This window comes from Rhinoraja longicauda, chromosome 15, assembly GCF_053455715.1.
Source record: "Rhinoraja longicauda isolate Sanriku21f chromosome 15, sRhiLon1.1, whole genome shotgun sequence".
Lineage (NCBI taxonomy): Eukaryota > Metazoa > Chordata > Chondrichthyes > Rajiformes > Arhynchobatidae > Rhinoraja > Rhinoraja longicauda.
The window spans coordinates 48,658,430-48,682,663 of NC_135967.1; the positions used below are offsets into that span (position 1 = coordinate 48,658,430).

The 24,234-nt window shown below is 43.1% G+C and overlaps 1 protein-coding gene across 2 annotated transcripts in view; it reads right to left on the reverse strand.

The window, feature by feature from the left end:
* klhl13 (kelch-like family member 13) overlaps nucleotides 1-24,234 on the reverse strand; it is a 169,612-nt gene that overhangs the window by 126,904 nt on the left and 18,474 nt on the right. The window contains exons 2-3 of one of the 2 annotated variants that reach the window (XM_078412628.1): nucleotides 11,358-11,528; nucleotides 522-596 (exon numbers count right to left, since the gene is read on the reverse strand). In XM_078412628.1, the coding sequence (XP_078268754.1) occupies nucleotides 522-596; nucleotides 11,358-11,413 (131 nt within the window). In that variant the 5' untranslated portion in view covers nucleotides 11,414-11,528. The remainder of the gene's footprint in view (nucleotides 1-521; nucleotides 597-11,357; nucleotides 11,529-24,234) is intronic. The other variant, XM_078412631.1, reaches the window with a different exon arrangement.

The following is a 24,234-nucleotide window of genomic DNA, read 5'->3' on the forward strand; positions in this document are numbered from 1 at the left end:
TGCATAGACAAAGGCTTGAGCTCTCTTCATTGCGTCGGGACCGGCCAGGTTGAGCAAAAGTGATGCTTTGACCGCGGCTGGGTCGTTCCGGTTCGCAATATTGACGTAGTGAGTGTAGTCCATCACAAAAGTCGACCATCGTTCCGCAATGTCGGCATCGAAGACAAGGGGAGATGGCTTTCGGCATGAGGACGCCATATCGAGGGAAACCCGAAACTGGGCACTAACGGGAACAAAATAAATGAAAACCGGTAAACGGGAAACGCTCGCATCCCACTTCTGACACCATGTAAAGGAGTGTTCTCTGACACACTGTAACCTTTACTGGTAGTTTATTATAGCACATGGCACACACGTCCCAGCACTGACTGCATCCAGCCTTCAGACGTACCGGGACCTAAAAGGGTGGAACAAAGGGAGGAGACTACAGTTGTACTAATAGGATGGGGCGTGGTTAGTGGTGATAAGGTAGCTACAGTATAGGTTGCATGCATAACCATCTACAATAAGGAACTGCATACCTCTCATGGAGTCCCGTTGCCATTAGATCCCCTCGGAGTGGAGAATTATCCATTTTTTCACCACCAGCACCTCCGCTGTTCACAACAGAAAAAAGTGTGGTTAGATATATAGCTTTAGACAATAGACAATAGGTGCAGGAGGAAGCCATTCGGCCCTTCGAGCCAGCATCGCCATTCAATGTGATCATGGCTGATCATTCTCAATCAGTACTCCGTTCCTGCCTTCTCCCCATACCCCCTGACTCCGCTATCCTTAAGAGCTCTATCTAGCTCTCTCTTGAATGCATTCAGAGAATTGGCCTCCACTGCCTTCTGAGGCAGAGAATTCCACAGATTTACAACTCTCTGACTGAAAAGGTTTTTCCTGATCTCCGTTCTAAATGGACTACCCCTTATTCTTAAACTGTGGCCCCTGGTTCTGGACTCCCCCAACATTGGGAACATGTTTCCTGCCTCTAACGTGTCCAACCCCTTAATAATCTTATATGTTTCGATAAGATCCCCTCTCATCCTTCTAAACACCAGTGTATACAAGGCTAGTCGCTCCAGTCTTTCAACATACGACATTCCCGCCATTCTGGAAATTAACCTAGTAAACCTACACTGCACGCCCTCAATAGCAAGAATATCCTTCCTCAAATTTGGAGACCAAAACTGCACACAGTACTCCAGGTGTGGTCTCACTAGGGCCCTGTACAACTGCAGGACCTCTTTGCTCCTATACTCAACTCCTCTTGTTATGAAGGCCAGCAAAGAGGGGCGGAGAGAGAGAGAGGGGGGGGAGAGAGAGGGGGGGGAGAGAGAGGGGGGGGGGGGGAGAGAGAGGGGGGGGAGGAGAGAGGGGGGGGAGAGAGAGAGGGGGGGGAGAGAGAGAGAGGGGGGGGAGAGAGTCGGGGTAGAGGGAACTTTGAAACCACCAGGACTCTTCATAGAGCTGGCTGGCCGGCCAAACTGAGCAATTACTTCAAAGTAAAAATGGACATTACAAAATAATGTGAATATGTCACTGTATAGTAATAACATTTAAGTAAATTCGCACATTAATTGATAATCAGCCCAAAAAGGTGGTAACTGGCTTTTCTGCTGTGTTTTATATTTTAACCCCGTCTTAATTAATTTAGTTACATAATCTTGCACTTAAATTTAATATTTACTCATTACAGTCCCATCACTGATTTTCTGGCACTCTTGGCTCCAGAACTTTGCTGGTTTATCTAGCAAGAAGTCGGCTATGGGGATAGATTTGCTGGTTCCAGCTGGGCTGGAGTTCCAGATCCCCGGCCGCAGGTTGCAAATTCAACCCACCGATCGGCCGTGGAAGTCCCAATGAGGTTGAGATTGGCTGCCTTGTCCAGCTGAGGTGCCACATTTTCGGGGAGACTGCCAGGGCTCGGGGGATTTCTCACGGAACACCGAGCGACCTCTAGCGGAACCTTAGTGTTCATTACAAGTCTAAACATCGTTTCTTTTTTTTTTCCGATCCGATTTCTCAATTGTTATGAATACTTATGTAAATGTGATATTTCAGTTCTTTCTTTTTAATTACTTTGCAAAATTTTCTAAACACCTGTTTTCGCTTTTTTATTATGAGGTATTGTGTGTAGATTGATGGTTTTTAAAAAAAGGAATTTAATCCATTTTAAAATAAGGCTGTAACGTAACAAAATGTGGAAAAAGTGAAGGGTCTGAATACTTTCTTAATGCACTGTATAGACTGAACCCACCCTCAGTATGAAAATGCTGAAGTATACAAGCTTCTAAGCTGCAAGTAAGACAGCCACAGGAGATAGACACAAAATGCTTGAGTAACTCAGCGGGACAGGCAAAGAGAGAGAGAATATAGTCGGAGACAGTAAGACTGGTCAGAGAACTGGGAAGGGGGAGGGATGGAGAGGGAAAGCAAGGGTTATTTGAAGTTAGAGAAGTCAATGTTCATACCGCTGGGGTGTAAGCTGCCCAAGCAAAATATGAGGTGCTGTTCTTCCAATTTGTGTTGGGCCTCACTCGAACAATGGAGGAGGCCCAGGACAGAAAAGTCAGTGTGAGAATGGGAGAGGGAGTTAGTGTTTTTGCAACCGGGAGATCAGGTAGATTTATGCGGACTGTGCGGAGGTGTTCAGCGAAACGATCGCCGAGCCTGCGCTTGGTCTTGCCGATATACAGGTGTCCACACCTGGAACAGTGGATACAGGAGACATTGCAGTCAATGACCAAATTTGGAACAGATATGAACAAGCAAATAAACTGTATATCAGCAACAAATTTAAAAAATGGCACATTGGTACCTTTTTTAATATTCTCGCTGGTCTATCAAGTTAGTTTCTTACATGCTATATTGCCAATATGAAATCTAGATTATAGACATAAGAGGTTACAGATGTGAAAACCTTGAACAGAACAATCTCACTTGCAACTTTAACTATTCTCAAGTTGTAATTTCTCCTTATTTTCATTTCAGATTTCACTCCATTGATTTTAATTCCCAATCGAATTTTTCAATTTTATCTGCTGTTTCCTGTGCTTTATATTCTGTTTCTTATATTCACACCAAATATTTATCTTTTCCAATTTATATTTCTTTGTTGCCCCTTCCCTTTAAAGCTCTTTTCCAAAATCATTGCCTTGGGCTTTTTTGTTTGATACCTGAACTGAGATTGCTCAGAAATTAAAAACTTTGGATGAAAAGGCTAGACAATTTTACTCCGCAACATTTTGTGGTGTCACTTTTCACTTAATGCTGTGGTAGGTTTAAGTGAATGGTTTCATGTTCTCGGCTGCTGAACAATTATCAAGAGCAAACATTCCTTTTGGAGGTGAATATTAATTCATTGCTAACGCATCCACAAATGCATGAACTATCTGAAATACTCTATTTCAGAATGTTTGATAGTTAAGAGACCATGGAAGCTCACTTCCAAGTTTGTTGGTCATCAGAAAATTTGCAAAAGGAAGGCTGCAAACTTAGGTCATCGACCATAATGACCGTACCTTTCCCATCCCACATACAATTCAATTTCAGGTTTTATTTCCCATTTCCACTCTTATCTCAGAGTACAATGTATTATAACAATCAGCCTTTATATGAAAAACTTTTGACTCAATCATAAATTCACCATAATCTCATTTGGTTATGCATCCCCTTGTCCTACTTTAAAAGTCATTTTCTGGATTTACGTTTTCAAACTTTTAACCATTACATATACCTCTCGGGACTTCTTTAAAGTTTGAGAAAGCAATGGAGCAAACGCTCATCTCCATCATATGATTGAAATCAACTCCTCTATCTGAAAGTTAATTTCATTTCCAAATAATCACCACAGGTTATTAATTATTCAAAATGATTATCACTATTGTTTATTAACTCAGCCAATCATGGCAAGAACCTTTCTTCTATTCAATCAAAATTCTCATTTTTAAAAACTCAGGTCGTCTCACACTTCGCTATTCGGAGGAGCAGTTTTCCAATTCCTTCAAGCTCTCCTCAAAACCAAGGTCCTTAGATCATGCAGGTAAACCTTGATCCTTCTTTCAAAATCTTTTTTGAATTGCAATGTGATAAGAAACATCCACAAGTCAGCATCTGAGGAATACCTTGGGGCATGTAAATTTCAAACATCATCCAATTAGCTTCATATTTTATTCCTCTGCAACTCAAGTTGACAAATTCTTAGAAACAAGGAACGGCAGTTGCTGGTTTACAAAAGAAGACACAAAGTACTGGAGTAACTCAGCAGGTCAGGCAGCATCACTGAATCTCTTGGACTGAATCTGAAGAAGGGCCCCGATGTCAAATGTCTCCATGTTCTTCAGAGATGCTGCCTGACCTGCTGAGTTATTCCAGCACATTGTGTCTTCTTTGTCAAAAGATACAGTTAATAAAATTCTGAAATACAAAGTCCCTGATTGCTAAATTGTCAATCAAGGAGTTTGGGTCATCAATAATTCTTTGTGCCTAATGAAAATCAAAAGAGCCTAGTCAATTACGATCACTATACTTATTAGGATCCTATTCTCTCATTCACGTTGCGTTGGTAATGAACAACTTCCTGTCCAAATATCCAGCACAAATGCAACAGATTGCCATCTCTCCCTCTCTCAAATACACTGAAGTAACCATCTATTCACTAATGATCCCGAATGAAAATTTGGCAATGACAAAGTTTGTTATGTACTAACATATCTGAACAATTAATAATTTAGATTTGTTTTTAAAGAAAATGGTGAAAATGCGAAGGTCAGGTAACACTGAAGAGAGTGAGACTGTGGGGGATAGAGTCATGACTGCAACCTTTCAGGGTTCTTCTCAATTATTTGGTGATTGCAAGTGGTTAATGTTTCATCTGCTGTTACTAGTTACAAACACATCTCTGCCTTTCAAGTAGGCTGAGTATAATTAGGTATGGTTCTGCAGCAGTCATGTTAAAGGCCTGTCTCACTTAGGCGATTTGTTTGGCGACTGCCGGCGACTGTCAAAGTCGTAGCAGATCGCCAAACTTTTCTTTTACCCGACGACAATGACCACGATAAGCCGAGTCAGGTCGAGATTACAGCGTCTTCTGAACCATCGCGAAAATTCCCACGCAGTCAATGCTTCTCCGGCATCCTGGTTTTCGCTGAAATCACTGACAAGTCGGTAAGTACTTGAGAGTTTTGAACTATAACACCTTGTATGTATTACTTAAAAACCAAGCTTCACTGTAACAAGGAATAAACCGGATTTACTTCCAGTTTACTAATAGCTGTATTAAAAAAATTAATTAAAAAAGTGGTTCGGTGGATTTTTGTGGGCATTCTTTGAAAATGTAAGGGAGATGCATATCTGGTTTCTGGGTTGAATATCTGGGATTGGACCACACTTTAAATGTAATGGCCGAGGCCAAAAACATCGCTTCCCTGACCGTCAAACTGTCGCCTCCAATCTACCTGTCAAATGTCCTGACGGTAAATAAATTCGTTAAACACAAGCATTTTATGGTATTTTGAAATGACTTTACTTATTTTAATATTATGAGCATCTAAATGCATCTTAAGAGAACCTATCAAACCTGGGAACAGCATGCGACAGCGACCGCAATAAGCTACGATGCCTGGCGACAAGCTAGCTATTGCTGAGAAATTTCAAACCGTTTGATTTCTCAGCGACGCGCCGAGATCCACTACGATCCACTATGATCTTTGGAAGACTACTCACGGTCATGCCCGCGACACCCCGGCGAACTGTCGGCGACAACCTAGTCACCGGCAGTCGCCTTAAAATCGCCTAAGGGGGACAGGCCCTTTACTGACTAAAAACCAACGGCCCAGATTAACCATCAATTCAAATGTTACCTCCGTAATAAGGTCATAGTAGATAGGCTATTTGGCCCATCAAGTCTACTCTGCCATTCAATCATGGCTGATCTAACTCTCCCTCCCAACCCCATTCTCCTGCCTTCTTCCCATAACCTGACACCTGGACTAATCAAGAATCTATCCATCTCTGCCTTTAAAATATCCACTGACGGCCTCCACAGCCTTCTGTGGCAAAGAATTCCACAGATTTACCACCCTCTGATGAAACAAATTTCTCCTCATCTCCTTCCTAAAAGAACGTCCTTTAATTCTGAGGCTATGACCTCCAGTCCTAGACTCTTCTAGATGTTGCAGGGGTCCCCCCCTCATTCTTCGAAAGTCCAGCGAGTACAGGCCCAGTGCTGACAAATGCTCATCATAAGTTAACCTACTCATTCCTGGGATCATTCTTGTAAACTGTTGTAACATATAAGACAAGGGGGATGTTGTGATATTGCTAGGACTACTTTGTTGGTCACAAGGACTACTTTGTATGCCTGTGTATATAAGTGATTGGTGTGATTGGGCGGCCACTCTGGTTCTAGGTGGCCACGGAATAAACAGCCTGGAGTTGAGCTCCAGCATTGTAACCTTTTATACACGTGTACTTGTGGTCCGTCCAGAGTCTCAACAAAGGTACCAAAGGTACCGGACCACGAAGTACAACATGGTGGCATCGGTGGGATGTTTAGCCTAGAAAAGGAAAACAACAAAGAACCCAAGAAAAAAGGTTAATAAATTTTTTTTTTTTTAAAAGAAGAAGGTTAACAAAAAGGAACCCAGCAAAAAGGTTAACAGGAATAAAAGATAGAGCCCTAAAGAATGAAAAAAGTTTCCCGCTCGGTAAGGGGCCAATATATGCAGGTATACTTACCTGCTCAGTAGTCAGCGCCGAGCTGCCGACGTGACGTTGCAAGCTGCAAAGGGCGGTGTGTGAAGGCCCACATCGCGCCCCAGCACCTGTGCAGGCCCGAGATTAGGAGCCTGCGACTGCTTCGCAGGGGAGAGACCGGAGGCGACCGGGACACTCGACACCCACGGAGGTGTGCGGTGACCGGGGAAGACCGACACCCATGGAGGTATGCGGTGACCGGGGAAGACCGACACCCACGGAGGTGTGCGGTGACCGGGGAAGACCGACACCCACGGAGGTATGCGGTGACCGGGGAAGACCGACACCCACGGAGGTGTGCGGCGACCGGTAAGACCGACACCCACGGAGGTGTGCGGCGACCGGGGGAGACCCGGAGGAGACCGACACCCAGGGAGGTGTGCGGCGACCTGGGGAGACCAACACCCAGGGAGGTGTGCGGCGACCGGGAGAGACCGACACCCACGGAGGTGTGCGGCGACCGGGGGAGACCGACACCCAGGGAGGTGCGTGGCGATCTGGGGAGACCGACACCCAGGGAGGTGTGCGGCGACCGGGAGAGACCCGGAGGAGACCGACACCCACGGAGGTGTGCGGCGACCGGGAGAGACCCGGAGGAGACCGATACCCATGGAGGTGTGCGGCGACCGGAGGGGGTCGGCGACCGGAGGGACCGACCACCCGCGGAGGTGCGGCGGCCGGTAAGGCCGAGGCACTGCATACTCACCCAGGCGCGGCGACCGGAGAGTCGGGACGGCCCTGGGCCTGAGGCAGCGGCAGCGCGTTCGAATTTGCGCGGCAGCGGCCGGGATCACCTGTGGGCGGGGCCAGCGCGCACCGCAGCGGCAGCGCGTTCGATGTTGAGCGGCAGCTGCCGGGGAGCACCTGTGGGCGGGGCCGGGGAGCACCTGTGGGCAGGGCCAGTGCGCTCGAAGTTGAGCGGCAGCTGCCGGGGAGCACCTGTGGGCGGGGCCAGCGCGCACTGCAGCGGAGGCGCGATCGCACCGCGATTACAGCAGTGGGAGCCCAGCAGTGCCAGCCCAGCAGTGCCAGCCCAGCATTGGAAGCCCAGCAGTGGGAGTCCAGCAGTGCCGGCCCAGCAGTGCCAGCCCAGCAGTGTCAGCCCAGCAGTGCCAGCCCAGCAGTGCCAGCCCAGCAGTGCCAGCCCAGCAGTGGGAGGCCAGCAGTGGCAGCCAAATCATGGTGGTGGAGCATCTAGAGCCTACACTACGTTTGATCTACACAGCAAGTCTTCTTGAGGGGAAGATATGGAACAAAATGAATATTTTGTGTTTAATGATCTGTGTAGTGATCTGTGTACTGAAAGCTTAATGTATTATATTTGATGCTTTTGTATATATGTATATATCTGTGGAGTGACCACACGGAGTGAGTGACCACACGGAGATGAGTGACCACCCGGAGATGAGTGACCACCCGGCGATGAGTGAACTACCGCAGAGGAGTGACCACCATGATGGCGAAAAAAGCAATTGTGTTTAGTTGTGTTATTGGTTTTGTTTGCAAAAAGCAATGGTGTTTTGGTTTTGTTTGTTAAATATATTTTAGCCCTAGAATGGTAAAGAAAACAATACAAAAAACAAAATGTAGACAAAACAAAGATTTTATATAAGACAAGGGGGATGTTGTAATATATAAGACAAGGGGGATGTTGTGATATTGCTAGGACTACTTTGTTGGTCACAAGGACTACTTTGTATGCCTGTGTATATAAGTGATTGGTGTGATTGGGCGGCCACTCTGGTTCCAGGTGGCCACGGAATAAACAGCCTGGAGTTGAGCTCCAGCATTGTAACCTTTTATACACGTGTACTTGTGGTCTGTCCAGAGTCTCAACAAAGGTACCAAAGTACAACATAAACCTCCTCTTGACCCTCTCCAGAGCCAGCACATCATTTCTCAGATATGGTGCCCAAAATACCTCATAATATTCCAAATGCGGCCTGACCAGCGCCTTATAGAGCCTCAGCATTACACCCCTGTTTTTGTATACAAGCCCTCTCGAAATTTTGTATCATCCGCAAACTTTTCCACAAAGCCTTCAATCCCCTCGTCCAAATCATTAATTTATAATGTGCAGTGGCCCCAGCACTGAACCTTGCGGAAACCCACTAGTCACTGGCAGCCAACCAAAAAAAGCCCACTTTATTTCTACTCTTTGTCTTCTGCCATCCAGCCAACCTGCTATCCATGCTAGTATCTGTGATACTGTAGGTTCCCATCTTCCTAACGTGTGGCACCTTATTAAAGGCTTTCTGAAAATCTAAGTAAAAATCATCTACTGACTCTCCTTTGTCTGTCCTGCTATTCACTTCTTCAGAGAATTTACTTCTTCAAAGAATACCAGAATTACATTTCAGTTTTTTGAAGAAAATTGTCAGTAACAAAATGACCTTTGTCCTTAAAAACCTAATCAGTTCATGAACATAAGGGTGGAGACTTTTTCCCAGACAGTTTACTGCAGAATTCCACTTCTATGTGATCATCTCTTACCTGCCCACTGAAGCAGTGTACTTTGTTCCATCACACACGAGCAATAGCCCACCATTGCCACCACCTCGATTAAAAATAACACCAAAAAAAAGAAAGCACCTCCTTTAGAATCTGTGAACTCAATGTCACAGCAGCCAATTAAAGTTTTAAATGTTACCTTTATCTGTTCATTCCATTTAATGCTATCTAAGGAGAAACTGAAAATATTCACTGATGTAGCAAACACAAATAAAATGGGACACAACACTACCAATATCATAAATATGAAACTAGAGAGATCATTATCACTTGCCATGTTACAAAACATATTTTCTGTTACAACTGATCAGTCTGAAGAAGGGTCTCGACCCGAAACGTCACCCATTCCTTCTCTCTAGAAATGCTGCCTGTCCCGCTGAGTTACTCCAGCATTTTGTGTCTACCTTCTGTTACAACTATCTTTTTTTGGTGTTGTCAAACTCCACTGAGATCAATGCTGTTTGTTGACATGACCTCTCCACTCAGAGTCATGCTGAACTCACTTAGATCTGCTGCAATTGATAATGGGGGTTCACTTTTTTTATTACTGGAGCTTGATAATGTAAATCTCCAATTTCTTACCAGCATGCACCACTAGTTGCTTTCTCATTCCTTGCTCAAACTAAACCAAGGCATGAGTATTTATGGATAAATAGCCTCACTCAATGGAGAACTGACACACATTATTCCAAAGGGAAAAAAAGGACCATCAAACTCCGTACCTGAATAAACCAGTGCACGAGAAGTGTGATTCATATGCCATTAGCTCCATTATTTTTTATAAATTAACCACACAACCTGTGAAATGTAAAATCTTTTGTGGAATTAGTCATGAATTATATTTCTTGTGCAGTCAGTTTAACATTCCATACAAATTTTCTTGTTTGCGTGCAAGTTCCTTTCCTTCCCTTCTACTGCAGAACATTGTTTAAGGTCATTTAGATGAGGCAGCAAACAGATGCCTTCTCTGCGTTGCAATAGATGTCAAGGATTTGCAGACCATTAAGAGATCAAAAAAAGTCCTTTTGATACAGTAATCAATGTTCATCTCTCAAACTAAATCAAAAGCAATAAAACAAGTCAAAAAAGAATCTCGATGCATGCAAAATACCTCCAAATTTATCCATATAACAATAGTCACAACACTTGCAGTTGACCAATATAAATCCAAGTCTTTTTCAAAACATTTTCATCATTTATATTTAACTCATGAAGTTGGACAAAGAAAACAATTTCAAGTATGTTTCTGCACTTCCCTCAAAACTATCTAGACTTTAGCCAGATTGTCCCAGCACGCACACTGGAACAAATACAAAACAAAATATTGCAAGTCTGATCTAGATTCTGTTTTTTTTCTTCTTTTGTCCTCGACCATTGATGTATAATGCTATAGTTTAAAAAAGATAATAGAATATAAGTTACTAAAAACTTTCAGTTGAAGAAGCAAGGTGTTAGAAAGTCATTGCGCTGAACTACAAAATCAAATGAAGATAGTGATCAATCATAACAGGTTCAGTATAGTCAAGTTTAATAAAATAAATATTTTGTCATGACACAGATCCAAAACAAAATTTACAGTTCAATTATGTACTATTTTATCACCTTTATATCAATAAAAACTCTTATCATAGATTAATAACACATGACATAAAATTAGGCTAAAGATGATTTTCTTTTACATTCAGACTAAATGTCACATAGAAAAAACAACACCTATTTAAAGCCTGACTACTATGTTTGACGAACAAGGAATCTCCTACTGACATGCGACACAGGTTAGCAATGCCATGAGTTCCCCCAGCTAGAAGCTAGGAACATGGGCAAATTCTACACATGTTCTACCTGCGTACCTTTTGTACACTGTCAGAACAGATGGTTGAGAGTAGAAAATTCGGGCATGATTCTGTGTGATATGCAGCAAAACTATGCAGGAATGTACCTTGTCTCCAAATATACAAAACACAGAATATCAGTCATCTTATTTGAAGTTTACAGACTTGAGTTAAGACTAGACAAGTAAAGAAGCAAAAGCTCCTCTGGAAAACCTCACAACATAAACCGGGCTACTGGTGCCCTGAGAACCCAGCCTCACCCACACATACCTTGATGGCGGTTGAGGTGATCCGATATTGGCCAGCCTTAATCCTGCGAACTGCATCAGGATGCCCGCTTGGTGCCCCACAACTTGCTGGCCCGATGTTAATGAGGCCGATGCCTGGAAATCGTGGCTGCCTCTCCTCTGTGGGTACGGGTGAGCTCCTGGTGTGCTCCACCTGTTGATCGCCCAAAAGTCAAAATCAACCCCATTAACTCTTGCCTTTCACACCTTGCCTCAGTTTCAATGCTAACAGCATCTAATTAAACAATTGTCACTCCTCTTCCACTCTAACTTTCAATTTTCTTAAACAAAATATGCTAGCTTTTCTTTGTGTTCAGGGACAAACTGCAAATAAATAGTGTCACCTTGTTCTACGTAAACAGCTCTACTTCAGAGTTTATTCCTCATGCAAGAATAGATCGTTAGTGCACATGAAAAATAAAGTTCCAAAAGCTTACCTGGTCTTCATTAAACTACTGAGCAATTTTAAAAAAAGACTGGTTAGCATTTCTGTACCATACCTAGCTTGATATGCTATTACAAGCTCAGTTATAGAACTGAATATTTGTACTTTTAAACATGGCTAATATCACGTGAAGGTCAACTCATTTTCTGAATGGTGGTCCAATTTATAATCAGAGTACATGGAACGTAAATTCCCAGGGAGTGTCAATTCAATCTTTTATTTTTGTCCATAATGGAGATAAGTCGAAGGCTGTCTATTATTATTTTATAACTAGATTAATTATTTGTAATAAATGTTTGTTCATTTTCCCTTGGTAAATTTGATAAGTGTTAAGTTTTTGATGAGATTGGTGCACTCATCCAATAGCTCAATTCCATTCAAGGTCCCAAGCAGACGTTACCCTGATTCTTATAAGACTAGAAAGATACTTTGCTTTTTGCTGATGTCTACCATTCAAGAAGGTCAGAGCAATACTTAATTCCTTGCAAAGATCAAGGTGATTTACTACCAATTGCAAAAGACAAAACAGTGTGCTACCCTTCTCCAAATTCTGGAGTGATACTCCAACACTTTGAAAGATCAAAATGATTTATTATCCCTTTCAGTGTCGAATGAACTGAAGTCATAAGATAAATTAGGAGCTAAATCTAGCAAGGTTTGTAATTTTTCTTCTTGGGTATCAAAATATAAATCCTTAAACATTAAACATATTTGTCAAAATATGATTAATTAGGATTCAAGCTCAATTTTTTCTCTCAGCTTGCTTTACATAATTTTGTTAATGGGAACAAGGTAAAAAATGGGAATTAAGGTAAAGCTACAAAATTGGTGCCCTGATATTCCAATCTAAGGGTTATAATCAAGGCCTCCACAAGAAAATGAAATCTTCAGATATGTCCTATTTAAATTAGATTGCATAGCAAATCTGATACATTCCTTGCTAATACTACTAGATCTCTGAACAATCTCTGAGAACTGAAAGTGATCTCTAATTGTGATAGGTTACGGAACAGTCAATTAACTCCAGGGTTATACTCAACATATTTTAATGAGCTGAAACACTCCAGTTCTTATTGGAATATATATCACTGTTCAAGTATCACAGATATTGACCACAGCAGGCCCTAATCCATTCCTTGTTTAGATAGTAAAGTGCACCAATCACACCTTTCAAAGTACCAGTGCATCCTAAAGGACTCTGCAGCAAACTGAGTAATGCTGGAGTGTAGGAAAGAAGTGCAGTTGCTGGTTTAAATCGAAGGTAGACACAAAATGCTGGAGTAACTCAGTGGGACAGGCAGCATCTCTGGAGAGAAGGAATGGGTGACGTTTCGGATCGAGACCCTTCTTCAGACTGATGTCAGGGGAGTGGGCGGGACAGAGATAGAATGTAGTCGGGGACAGTAAGACTGGTGGGAGAACTGGGAAGGAGGAGGGGAAGGAGAGAGAGGGAAAGCAAGGGCTATTTGAAGTTAGAGAAGTCAATGTTCATACCGCTGGGGTGTAAGCAACCCCAGCAAAATATGAGGTGCTGTTCCTCCAATTTGCGCTGGGCCTCACTCTTGACAATGGAGGCCCAGAACAGAAAGGTCAGATTGGGAATGGGAAGGGGAGTTAAAGTGCTGAGCAACCGGGAGACCAGGTAGGTTAAGGCAGACTGAGCAGAAGTGTTCAGCGAAACGAACACCGAGCCTACGCTTGGTCTTGCCGATGTTCAGAAGTTGGAGGTTGGAGGAGGTGCAAGTGAAACTCTGCCTCACCTGAAAAGACTGTTGGAGTCCTTGGATGGAGTCGAGGGGGGAGGTATAGGGACATGTGTTGCATCTCCTGCAGTTGCAGGGGAAGGTACCTGGGGAGGGGGTGGTTTGGGTGGGAAGGGGCGAGTTGTCCAGGGAGTTACGGAGGAAATGGTCTCTGCGGAAAACAGCAAGGGGTAGAGATGTCTTCATTCTTTAGGAAACGGGGGTTCCCCACTTCCATTATAGATGAGGCTCTCACTAGGGTCTCCTTGATATCCCGCAGCTCAGCTCCTGCTCCCCCTTCCCCCCATTCGCAACAAGGCTCTATCTATCTTTTAAATTCATCCAGTGAATTTGCCTCCACTGCCTTCTGTGGCAGAGAATTCCACAAATTCACAACTCTCAGGGTGAAAAAGGTTTCTTTTCACCTGTGTTTTAAATGGCCGCCCCTTTATTCTTAGACTGTGTCCCCTGGTTCTGGACTCCCCCAACATTCGGAACATTTTTCCTGCATCTCACTTGTCTAGTCCTTTTATGATTTTATACGTCTCTATAAGATCCCCTCTCATCCTTCTAAACTCCAGTGAATACAAGCCTAGTCTTTCCAATCTTTCCTCATATGACAGTCCCTCCATCCCAGGGATTAACTTTGTGAACCTACGTCTCAATAGCAAGGACGTCCTTCCTCAAATTAGGAGACAAAAACTGCACACAATACTCCAGATGTGGTCTCACCAGGGCCCTATACAACTGTAGAAGGACTTCCTTGCTTCTGTACTCAAATCCTCTCGTTATGAAGGCCAACATGCTATTAGCTTTCTTCACTGCCTGCTGTACCTGCACACTTACTTTCAGTGACTAGTGTACAAGGACACCAAGGACTCGTTGCACTTCTCCTTTACCTAATCTAAAACCATTGAGATAATAATCTGCCTCCTTATTTTTGCCGCCAAAGTGGATAACTTCACATTTATCCACATTATACTGCATCTGCCATGCATCTGCCCACTCACTCAACCTGTCCAAGTCACCCTGCAACCTCCTAACATCTTCTTTGCATTTCACACTGCCTCCCAGCTTTGTGTCATTCCCAAACTTGCTAGTGTTATTTCTAATTCCATCATCCAAATCATTAATATATATTGTAAATAGTTGCGGACCCAACACCGAGCCTTGCGGCACTCCACTCTCCACTGCCTGCCATTCTGAAAAGGACCCGTTTATTCCTACCCTTTGCTTCCTGTCTGCCAACCAATTCTCTATCCATGTCAATACCCTACCTCCAATACCATGTGCTCTAATTTTGCTCACCAACCTCCTGTGTGGTACCTTATCAAAGGCTTTCTGAAAGTCTAGATACACTACATCTCCTTCAACCATTTTACTTGTTACATCCTCAAAAAATTCCAGAAGTTTAGTCAAGCAGGATTTCCCCTTCATAAATCCATGCTGACTTGGACCAATCCTTTTACCGCTCTCCAAATGCGCTGTTGTTACCTCTTTGTCCCCTGCAAAAAGTCTATCCCCTACTCCCAATTCCTCCGTCTATGCTGCATCTGCACCCAGGATGAGGTGTTTCACACTAGGGCATCAGAGATGTCCTCATTCTTCAAGAAACGGGGCTTTCCCTCTTCCATTATAGATGCGGCTCTCACTAGGGCCTCCTCTATATCCCGCAGCTCCGCTCTTGCTCCCCCTCCCCCCATTCGTAACAAGGACAGAATCCCTCTTGTCCTCACCTTCCACCCCATCAGCCAGCGTATCCAACAAATCATCCTCCAACATTTCCTTCTCCTCCAATGGGATCCTACTACTGGCCACATCTTCCCATCTCCTCCCCTTTCTGCGTTCCGCAGAGACCTTTCCCTCCGTAACTCCCTGGTCCACTTGTCCCTTCCTACCCAAACCACCCCCTCCCCAGGCACTTTCCTCTGCAACCGCAGGAGATGCAACACCTGTCCCTTTACCTCCCCCCTCGACTCCATCCAAGGACCCAAACAGTCTTTCCAGGTGAGACAGAGGTTCACCTGCACCTCCTCCAACCTCATCTATTGTATCCACTGTTCCAGATGTCAACTTCTCTACATCGGCGAGACCAAACGCAGGCTCGGCGATCGTTTCGCTCAACACTTTCGCTCAGTCCGCCTTAACCAACCTGATCTGCTGAGCACTTCAACCCCCCCCCTTCCACTCTGACCTTTCTGTCATGGGCCTCCTCCAGTGCCATAGTGAGGCCCACCGGAAATTGGAGGAACAGCACCTCATATTTCGCTTGGGCAGCTTATAGCCCAGCGGTATGAACATTGAGTTCTCTAACTTTAGATAGTTCCTCCGTCCCTCTCTTCCCCTCCCCCTTCCCAGTTCTCCCACTGTCTTCCTGTCTCCACCTATATCCTTTCTTTGTCCCGCCCCCCTGACATCAGTCTGAAGGAGGGTCTCAACCCGAAACGTCACCCATTCCTTCTCTCCTAGATGCTGCCTTACCTGCTGAGTTACTCCAGCATTTTGTGATACCTTTGGTTACTACCTTTAATAATTGACTCCAGCATCTTCCCCACCACCAATGTCAGGCTAACTGGTCTATAATTCTCCATTTTATCTCTCGCTCCTTTCTTGAAAAGTGGGATAACATTAGCTACCCTCCAATCCACAGGAACTGATCCGGAATCTATTGAACATTGGAAAATGTTCACCAATGCGTCCACGATTTCTTGAGCCACCTCCTTGAGTACCCTGGGATGCAGACCATCAGGCCCTGGAGAGTTATCAGCCTTCAGTCCCATCAGTCTACCCAATACTATTTATTGCCTAATGCAAATTTCTTTCAGTTCCTCTGTCTCCCTTGATCCTATGTCCACTAGTGCATTTAAGAGATTGTTTGTGTCTTCCTTAGTGAAGACAGATCCAAAGTACCTGTTCAACTCTTCCTCTATTTCCTTGTTACCCATAATAATAATTTCACCCGTTTCTGCCTTCAAGGGACCCATATTTGTCTTTACTAATCTTTTTCTCTTAACATACCTAAAGAAGCTTTTACTGTACTTCTTTACATTCTTGACCAGCTTTGCTTCATACCTCATCTTTTCAGCCCATATTGCCCTTTTTGCTATCTTCTGTTGGTCTTTGAAAGTTGCCCAGTCCTCTGGCTTCCCACTACTCTTTGCTATCTTATACATCTTTTCTTTTAATTTTATTCCATCTCTAACTTCCCTTGTCAGCCACGGTTGCCTCTTACTCCCCTTCGAATCTTTCTTCCTCTTCCTGCTAGGATCCCTTTCCATTCGACCTTGGCCAGCTCCTCATTCATGTCTTCATAGTCCCCTTTGTTCAACTGCAACACTGACATTCCTGGTTTAACCTTCTCCCTCTCAAATTGCAGATTAAAACTAATCATATTATGGTTACTACCTCCAAGCGGTCGGTTCCTTTACCTTGAGTTCCCTTATTAAATCTGGTTCATTAGACAACACTAAATCCAGAATTGCCTTTTCTCTGGTAGGCTCCAGTGCGAGCTGCTCTAAGAATCCATCTCACAGACACTCTACATACTCCCTTTCCTGGGGTCCAGAACCAACCTGATTTACCCAGTCTACCTGCATATTGAAATCCCCCATAACTACAGTGGCATTACCTTTGTTACATGCCAATTTTAACTCCTGCTGCAACTTACAACCTATATCCAGGCTTCTGCTTGGGGGTCTGTAGATCACTCCCATTAGTGTCTTCTTACCTTTACAATTCCTCAACTCTATCCACAGTGACTCTACATCATCAGTCCCATTGTCACCCCTTACAAGGGTCTGAATTCCATCCCTCACCAACAGAGCTACCCCGCCTCCTCTGCCCACCTGCCTGTCCTTTCTACAGGACGTATAACCCTGAATATTCAGTTCCCAGTCCTGATCCTTCTGCACCCACGTCTCTGTAATCCCCACAATGTCATACCTACCAATCTCTAACTGAGCCTCAAGCTCATCCACTTTACTTCTTACACTTCACGCATTCATATATAGTATTTTTAATCCTTTGCTCATCTCAGCTTCAACATAGATTCCTATTACACTTGGCCATTCCCTCCTATTGCTTCGTGAGCTTTCTGTCCTGTTAATTCTGGGGTCTTTCATAATTATTCCTATACTCTCTTTCCCTTTAACTCCATCCTTGTCTATCCCATTTGAACCCCCCCCCCCCCCCCCCCCCATTATTTAGTTTAAAACCACCCATGTAGCAGTGACAAATCTGCCTGCCAGAATGCTGGTCCCCTACCTGTTGAGGTGCAACCCGTCCTTTTTGTACAATCCACCCATACACCAAAACAGATCCCAGTGGTCTAAGAAACTAAATCCCTGCCCCCTGCACCAGCTCCTCAGCCACACATTCAGGTTCCTTAACTCCCTGTTCCTGCCCTCACCAGCACGAGGAACTGGAAGCAAACCGGAGATAACCACCCTGGAGGTCCTGCTTTTCAGTCTATCTTCGATTTAAACCAGCATTTGCAGTTCTTTCCTACACAATCCAATTCTCCTGCTCTTACTTGTGGACTGAGTTCCTCTTTTACAAAGATGTATCAGTTTTCATGTAACAGTTGTTATTGAAACTACATCCACCACCCTTTCAGAATGTGCCTTCCAGATATTAACATCTTCTGAATCAAAATTTTCTCTTTACAATCCTGTCCTTGTTCTTTACTTACTGACCTACCCAATAATGGAAACGATTTTCAGTTACCTACTTTATGAAAACTATCAAAACTTCTGTTAATTCCCTTTATATTAACAAAATACAATCTTAGCTTCTCTAGTCTCTCCACACTACTAATGTCCTTCCAGGTCACTACTTATTTTATTTGCAGCCTCTAAGGCCTTGGCGCCCATCTTAAAGTGCGATGCTCAAAATTAGGATGTAATAACTTAATAAAAATCAAATTCTGGTGAGAAAACTGCCAATTGCATTCAGTCATTGCAAATTCTCCTCCAAAAGCTAAGGTAGTTTGATACTCACTCCACAGAGTTACCAGCCATTTCTAATATGAAGGAAAACCTCAACTCTACAACAGATTTCTATATTGCAGTCAGACTTGCATGGCTATTGAGTGACAGCTCATTTTATATATATTATATATATATTTATAAAAAATATAGAAAGTTAAAAACTCGCTGCAATTTGTGGAGCACAGCAAGTCATTTTCTGTTGCCAAGCTATGATGTCATAATGGATGTAACTGGCTTTCAACTCATTGCCATCCTGGCATCACATGTTTTATTACACTGCACGATGCTGCCCATTCTCACTGCATGTAAAATAGGCTCTGGGCCCTGGAGATTCACCAAAAGCATTTTTTTCAGCATATAAATATAGTTAGCCACCTCCCTAATGATGTTTTAAAAGCAATATTCTTTTAAAAAATGAAAATCACAAAATGTATTAACACCAGCTCCAAAACAGCATTAAGTAATTGCAGAAATAAGAAATGGAGGTGCTGATTTACAATTAATGACACAAAGAGCTGGAGGACCTCAGCCGGACAGACGACATCTCTGGAGAACATGGATAAGTGATAACAAAATGCTGGAGTAACTCAGTAGAACAGGCAGCATCTCTGGGGAGAAGGAATGGGTGACATTTCGGCTCGAGACCCTTCCTCAAACGGTTTGAAGAAGGGTCTCGACCCGAAATGTCACCCATTCCTTCTCTCCAGAGATGCTGCCTGTCCCGCTGAGTTACTCCAGCATTTTATGTCTACCTTCGATTTAAACCAGCATCTGCAGTTCTTCCTACACATGGATAAGTGACGTCTTGGGTAGGGACTGTTCTTCAGACTATTGTGGTTGGGGAGAAGAAAGCTGGAAAAGTGGAGGGGCAGGACAAAGCCTGGCAAATAATAGATGGATACAGGTGAGGGGAGGTTTTGATTTCCTTCTTTTGTATGCATGTGATATGCAATATGCCTGTAGCCCTGTTCACAATTTATAGTTATGGCAAAAATTGTATTTAATCCAATCCGCTGCATTTGCTCACTTCTCAAGCACGGCTCCCAACAGCCAAGGCATCAGTTCCGGGGCCATCCCATGAATGGCAACCTGGCATGGTATTCCGAGGCCCTGCTCCCTGAATGCTTTGAACAGCTTGTGAGCCCAAAGGCCTGCTGCACTGTTTTTAACTGCAGGTTCGAGAAACAGAAACATAATCCTGGGATGTTGTATCCTTAGTGTTTTGATGTGTTTATGCTTTATTCTTAATTATTAACTGTATGTTTGTGTTGTCATTTGTGAGCGGAGCACCAAGGCACATACTTGGCCAATAAACTTATTCATTCATTCATAATGTCTTTGATAGAGATACTTAAAAATTATTGAAATTCATTAAAATAATATTAAATAAAAATTGAAAAACATTAAAGTTATAGTTAAAAACAGTGAAATTAACAAAAAACTAAAAAGTAGCTAAACACCCTTATAATAGAAAGCAGAATCAGCTATGGTATTTGTTCAAATCAAGCTTCAACAGTCAAAGATAGACACAAAAAGCTGGAGTAACTCAGCAGGACAGGCAGCATCTCTGGAGAGAAGGAAAGGGTGACGTTTCAGTCAAGACCCTTGAAAGATTAAAAAAATTAAAAATTAAAATTAAAAATTAAAAAAATCTCCGACTCAACAGTCAAAAGTTGTTTGCCTAAATTCACAAAAGACAAGGGTGTTCGTGACTAGTCATTAATTCAGTCCATGAGGTATAAACTTCAGGGGTTTTTACTAATGTTCTGTCAGTAAAATTGCCCATGAGATCGTCATCTAAAAATAAATGCACCAAAGTCTTGTTTATTGCCACAAACCTGAACTGCACCGATATGATGCAGAGTCTGAGAACATTTGCATCCTTCCAATCTATGTCTGCTACTTTCGTTTGAACATGCCCTATTCTTTTCCTTTCCATCTCTTTTCTATAGTGTCCCTTTCAAACATCTATTTATTTATTCCTCCCTTTTTGTTGGGAAGCAGTGAACAGAATAACAGGAAAGGTACAAGCTCCATTTGATGTAGCTGTGCATTCAAGGCTTTGCCTACCACATCTCTTCATATCATTCCCATCACTTAACACTGTTTACCTCTACTAATCATCAATGCAAACTTCACTTGGGGTCTAACTAATGTTTTATCTAGTACCATATCCACGCCTTCATCACCTCCCGTCTGGACTACTGCAACAGCCTCCTCTATGGCTCACCCTCAAAAATCATCAGTAAACTTCAATACATTCAAAACTCCCCTGCCCGTCTACTCACCCACTCCCCGATCCGTGACCATATCACCCCCGTCCTTTACAAGCTCCACTGGCTCCCCATCCCCCAGAGAATCCAGTACAAAATCCTCCTCATGACCTACAAAGCCCTCCATAACCTGGCCCCATCCTACCTGACTGACCTCCTCCACAGGCACACTCCCACCTGCACCCTCCGTTCTGCTGCTGCCAACCTCCTGTCCCCCCCCCATCCGGACCAAACTCAGATCCTGGGGGGACAGGGCTTTCTCCATCGCTGCTCCCACCCTCTGGAACTCACTACCCCAAACCGTCAGAGACTCCTCCTCACTCACCACATTCAAAACATCACTGAAGTCTCACCTGTTCAGCACTGCCTTCAACCACTGACCGTCACCTCACCTTCTGTCTCCTTTTTCTGTTCGTTTACTTATTTATCTATTTATTTTCTTCTCTATGTTCTAGTAATCCCTGTAAAGCGTCTTTGAGTGTTTGAAAAGCGCTATATAAATGTAATGCATTATTATTATTATTATATCCTCCATGCTCCAATATTCAAAGCCCTGGTTGATGAAGGCAAGTATCCATTTTGTCTTTTTAACCTATTTAACTACTTGTACGACTAAGTTGAGGGATCCTCGGATGTGTACACCAAGGTCACTCTGATCTTCAGTGATTGCTCGGGTCTTAGCATTCATTGCGTATATCCCAGTCAAAATGCATCACCTCATTCATCCCACATAATTCAATCCGGCAACATTTCCCATTCACTTAGCATATTTGCATTTCTGGAAGGAATTCAATAAGGTACCACATGAAAGATTGCTATTAAAAAAACACATCAGGATGGGAGTAATATATCGGCATGGAGAAGGGAGCTGTTAACTGACAGAAAACAGAATAAATTTTGGCTTGGCAATCGGTAACTAGTGGGATGCCAGAGATCAATGCTGGGGTCTCAACTGTGTTTAATCTATACTGATGAATTAGATTGACTATATTGTAACAAAATTTGCCGGTGCATAATGATAGGTGGATTGGCACGTTGTAAATGGATACAAAGAGCCTGCAAAAAGACAGATCACATTAAGAACATGATCCAGAACTGGCATATAGCACGGACGGCAGGGTGGCACAGCAGTAGATTTGCTGCCTGACAACGCCACAGACCCAGGTTCGATCCCGACTACGGTTGCCGTCTGTACAGAGTTTGTACGTTCTCCCTGTGACGGCATGGGTTTTCTCCGAGATATTCAGTTTCCTACCACACTCCAAAGACGTACTGGTTTGTAGGTTAATTGGATTGGTATAATTATAAATTGTCCCTAATGTGTAGGATAGCGTTAGTGTGCGGGAATCGTTGGTCGGTGCAGACTCGGTGGCCCGAAGGGCATGTTTCCGCGCTGTATCTCGAAATTAAACTAAACGTGATGTGGGGAAATTAGGTTATTCACCTTGAAAGAAAAATAAAGCAGTAAGTTACTTTTGAAAAACCGTAAGTTTGTAAAATATTGCAGGGCAAAGATATCGAGAGGTCCAGGTACATGAACCACAAGATGTTGGCATGCAGGCACAACAAATAACAAAGACAAATGAAATGTGGGCTTTGATTGCAAGGGTTAGAGATGGATCTTTACAGGATACTGTACTACATACAGTTTTAGCTCCACATCTATAGAAGAATGTGCTTGCATTGGAAGCAGAGCAGAGAATCTTCGGAGGTTAATTCTTAGGTTGAAGGAGTTAGGTTGAGCGATGGGCCAATGCTCAATAGAGTACAGAAGAATAACAGGTGGTCTTATTGAAACCTACATGATTGAAGTGGATTGACAAGGTGGACAGTGAGATTATTCCCTTAGTAGTGATATCTTGAACTCGAGAACTTACTTTCAGAATATGGGGTCATCCAATTCACATGAATGTGAGGAGGATTTTCTTCTATTAAGGCTATGAATCTTTGTAGTTCACTACGTACATTGTGGAGGCAGAATCATTGATTATATTAACAACTGCAAGACATTTAAATTAGGGGATCAAGAAGAATGGAAGAGAAGGAGAAAGGGGGGCCTAGACCAAGATATAATCAGCCTCGACTGATGGCACAGCAGGCTCAAGGGGCCAATCCCTGTTTATGTTCTCACAGGTGCAAAAGCCCACCAACATTTCCAGTATCAATCTCTGGACAGTTTTCCGGAGTGGATAACATTTCCCTTTGTTGACCAAGGAGTTGTTCAGACCAGCTGCAGTTCTCTGCTATTATGATGAGTCAATAAGAGCTAATCCTAACCCTAAAGGGGTAACTTAACTGTTGGAACTCAGCTATTCAAAGATTAAATCCAAAAGCCACCCAAATGCAGTTAGATTTCACCCACTGTTCTGAAAGCAGCTAAAGTGCACACCAATTTGCATGCTGTAAAATCTTTTAAAGCAATTTATTTTATTTATTTAACAATAGCTATCAATGTTCAAGGTATTCTTAAGAGCATTACGTCCCCTTTCTCAACCACCTTTGGTGGTCAGCACAATGAAAACCTCCCTGCAATAAAACAAGAACAAGATGCACTGATTCCTCAAATGCATTGAACCTCAATTGTTATCAGGGATCGTCAAAGTTAAACTCACACATTTTAGAAGGTGGAGACAATTTCATGGAGAGTGTCTGACTGCCAGTCATTCTACAATTCCGCTTTGGCACTACGTTCCCTATTGAGCACCAAGTTGAAGCAATATCTCACTAATAACAGTAAGTAACCCGCTCCCACAACAGTCGCCACCATTATAAGGAAAGCTAGATTTTTTTAAACAGCGGTCTAACATAGAAACATAGACATATAAAATAGGTGCAGGAGGAGGCCATTTGGCCGTTCAGGCCAGCACCGCCATTCATTGTGATCATGGCTGATCATCCACAATCAGTAGTTTATTTGAATGTTTATAGATCTTTAAAATATTTTCATGCTTTGAGTGCTCACATTTCAAGATTCAAGATTCAAGATAGCTTTATTTGTCATCCAAATTGGATGAAATTCAGTCATCCACAGTCCAACAATAAAAGCATTAAATAGGCATTAAAATTACACAACCCCAAAAACACACAAAAAAAGAAACATCCATCAAAGAAACATCCATCACAGTGAGTCTCCTCCAGTCCTCTCCTCTCCTCACTGTGATGGAAGGCCACAATGTCTTTCCCTTCTCCTGCCGTCTTCTTCACATATCTTCTCCACATATTCTTCACAATAATTGTTCATCTTCAAATTCTGATTCATTTTAATAGTTTTGGAATATTTTAGTGCTACAAAGATTAACAATATTTTAAATAATGAAAGCTTCAACAGCAGCTACACCAGAAGATTGGGGAGTGGGGGTCTATGCTGATTGAAAAGGTTTATCAGCAGTATTGTGGCTATGACTTGTTAACC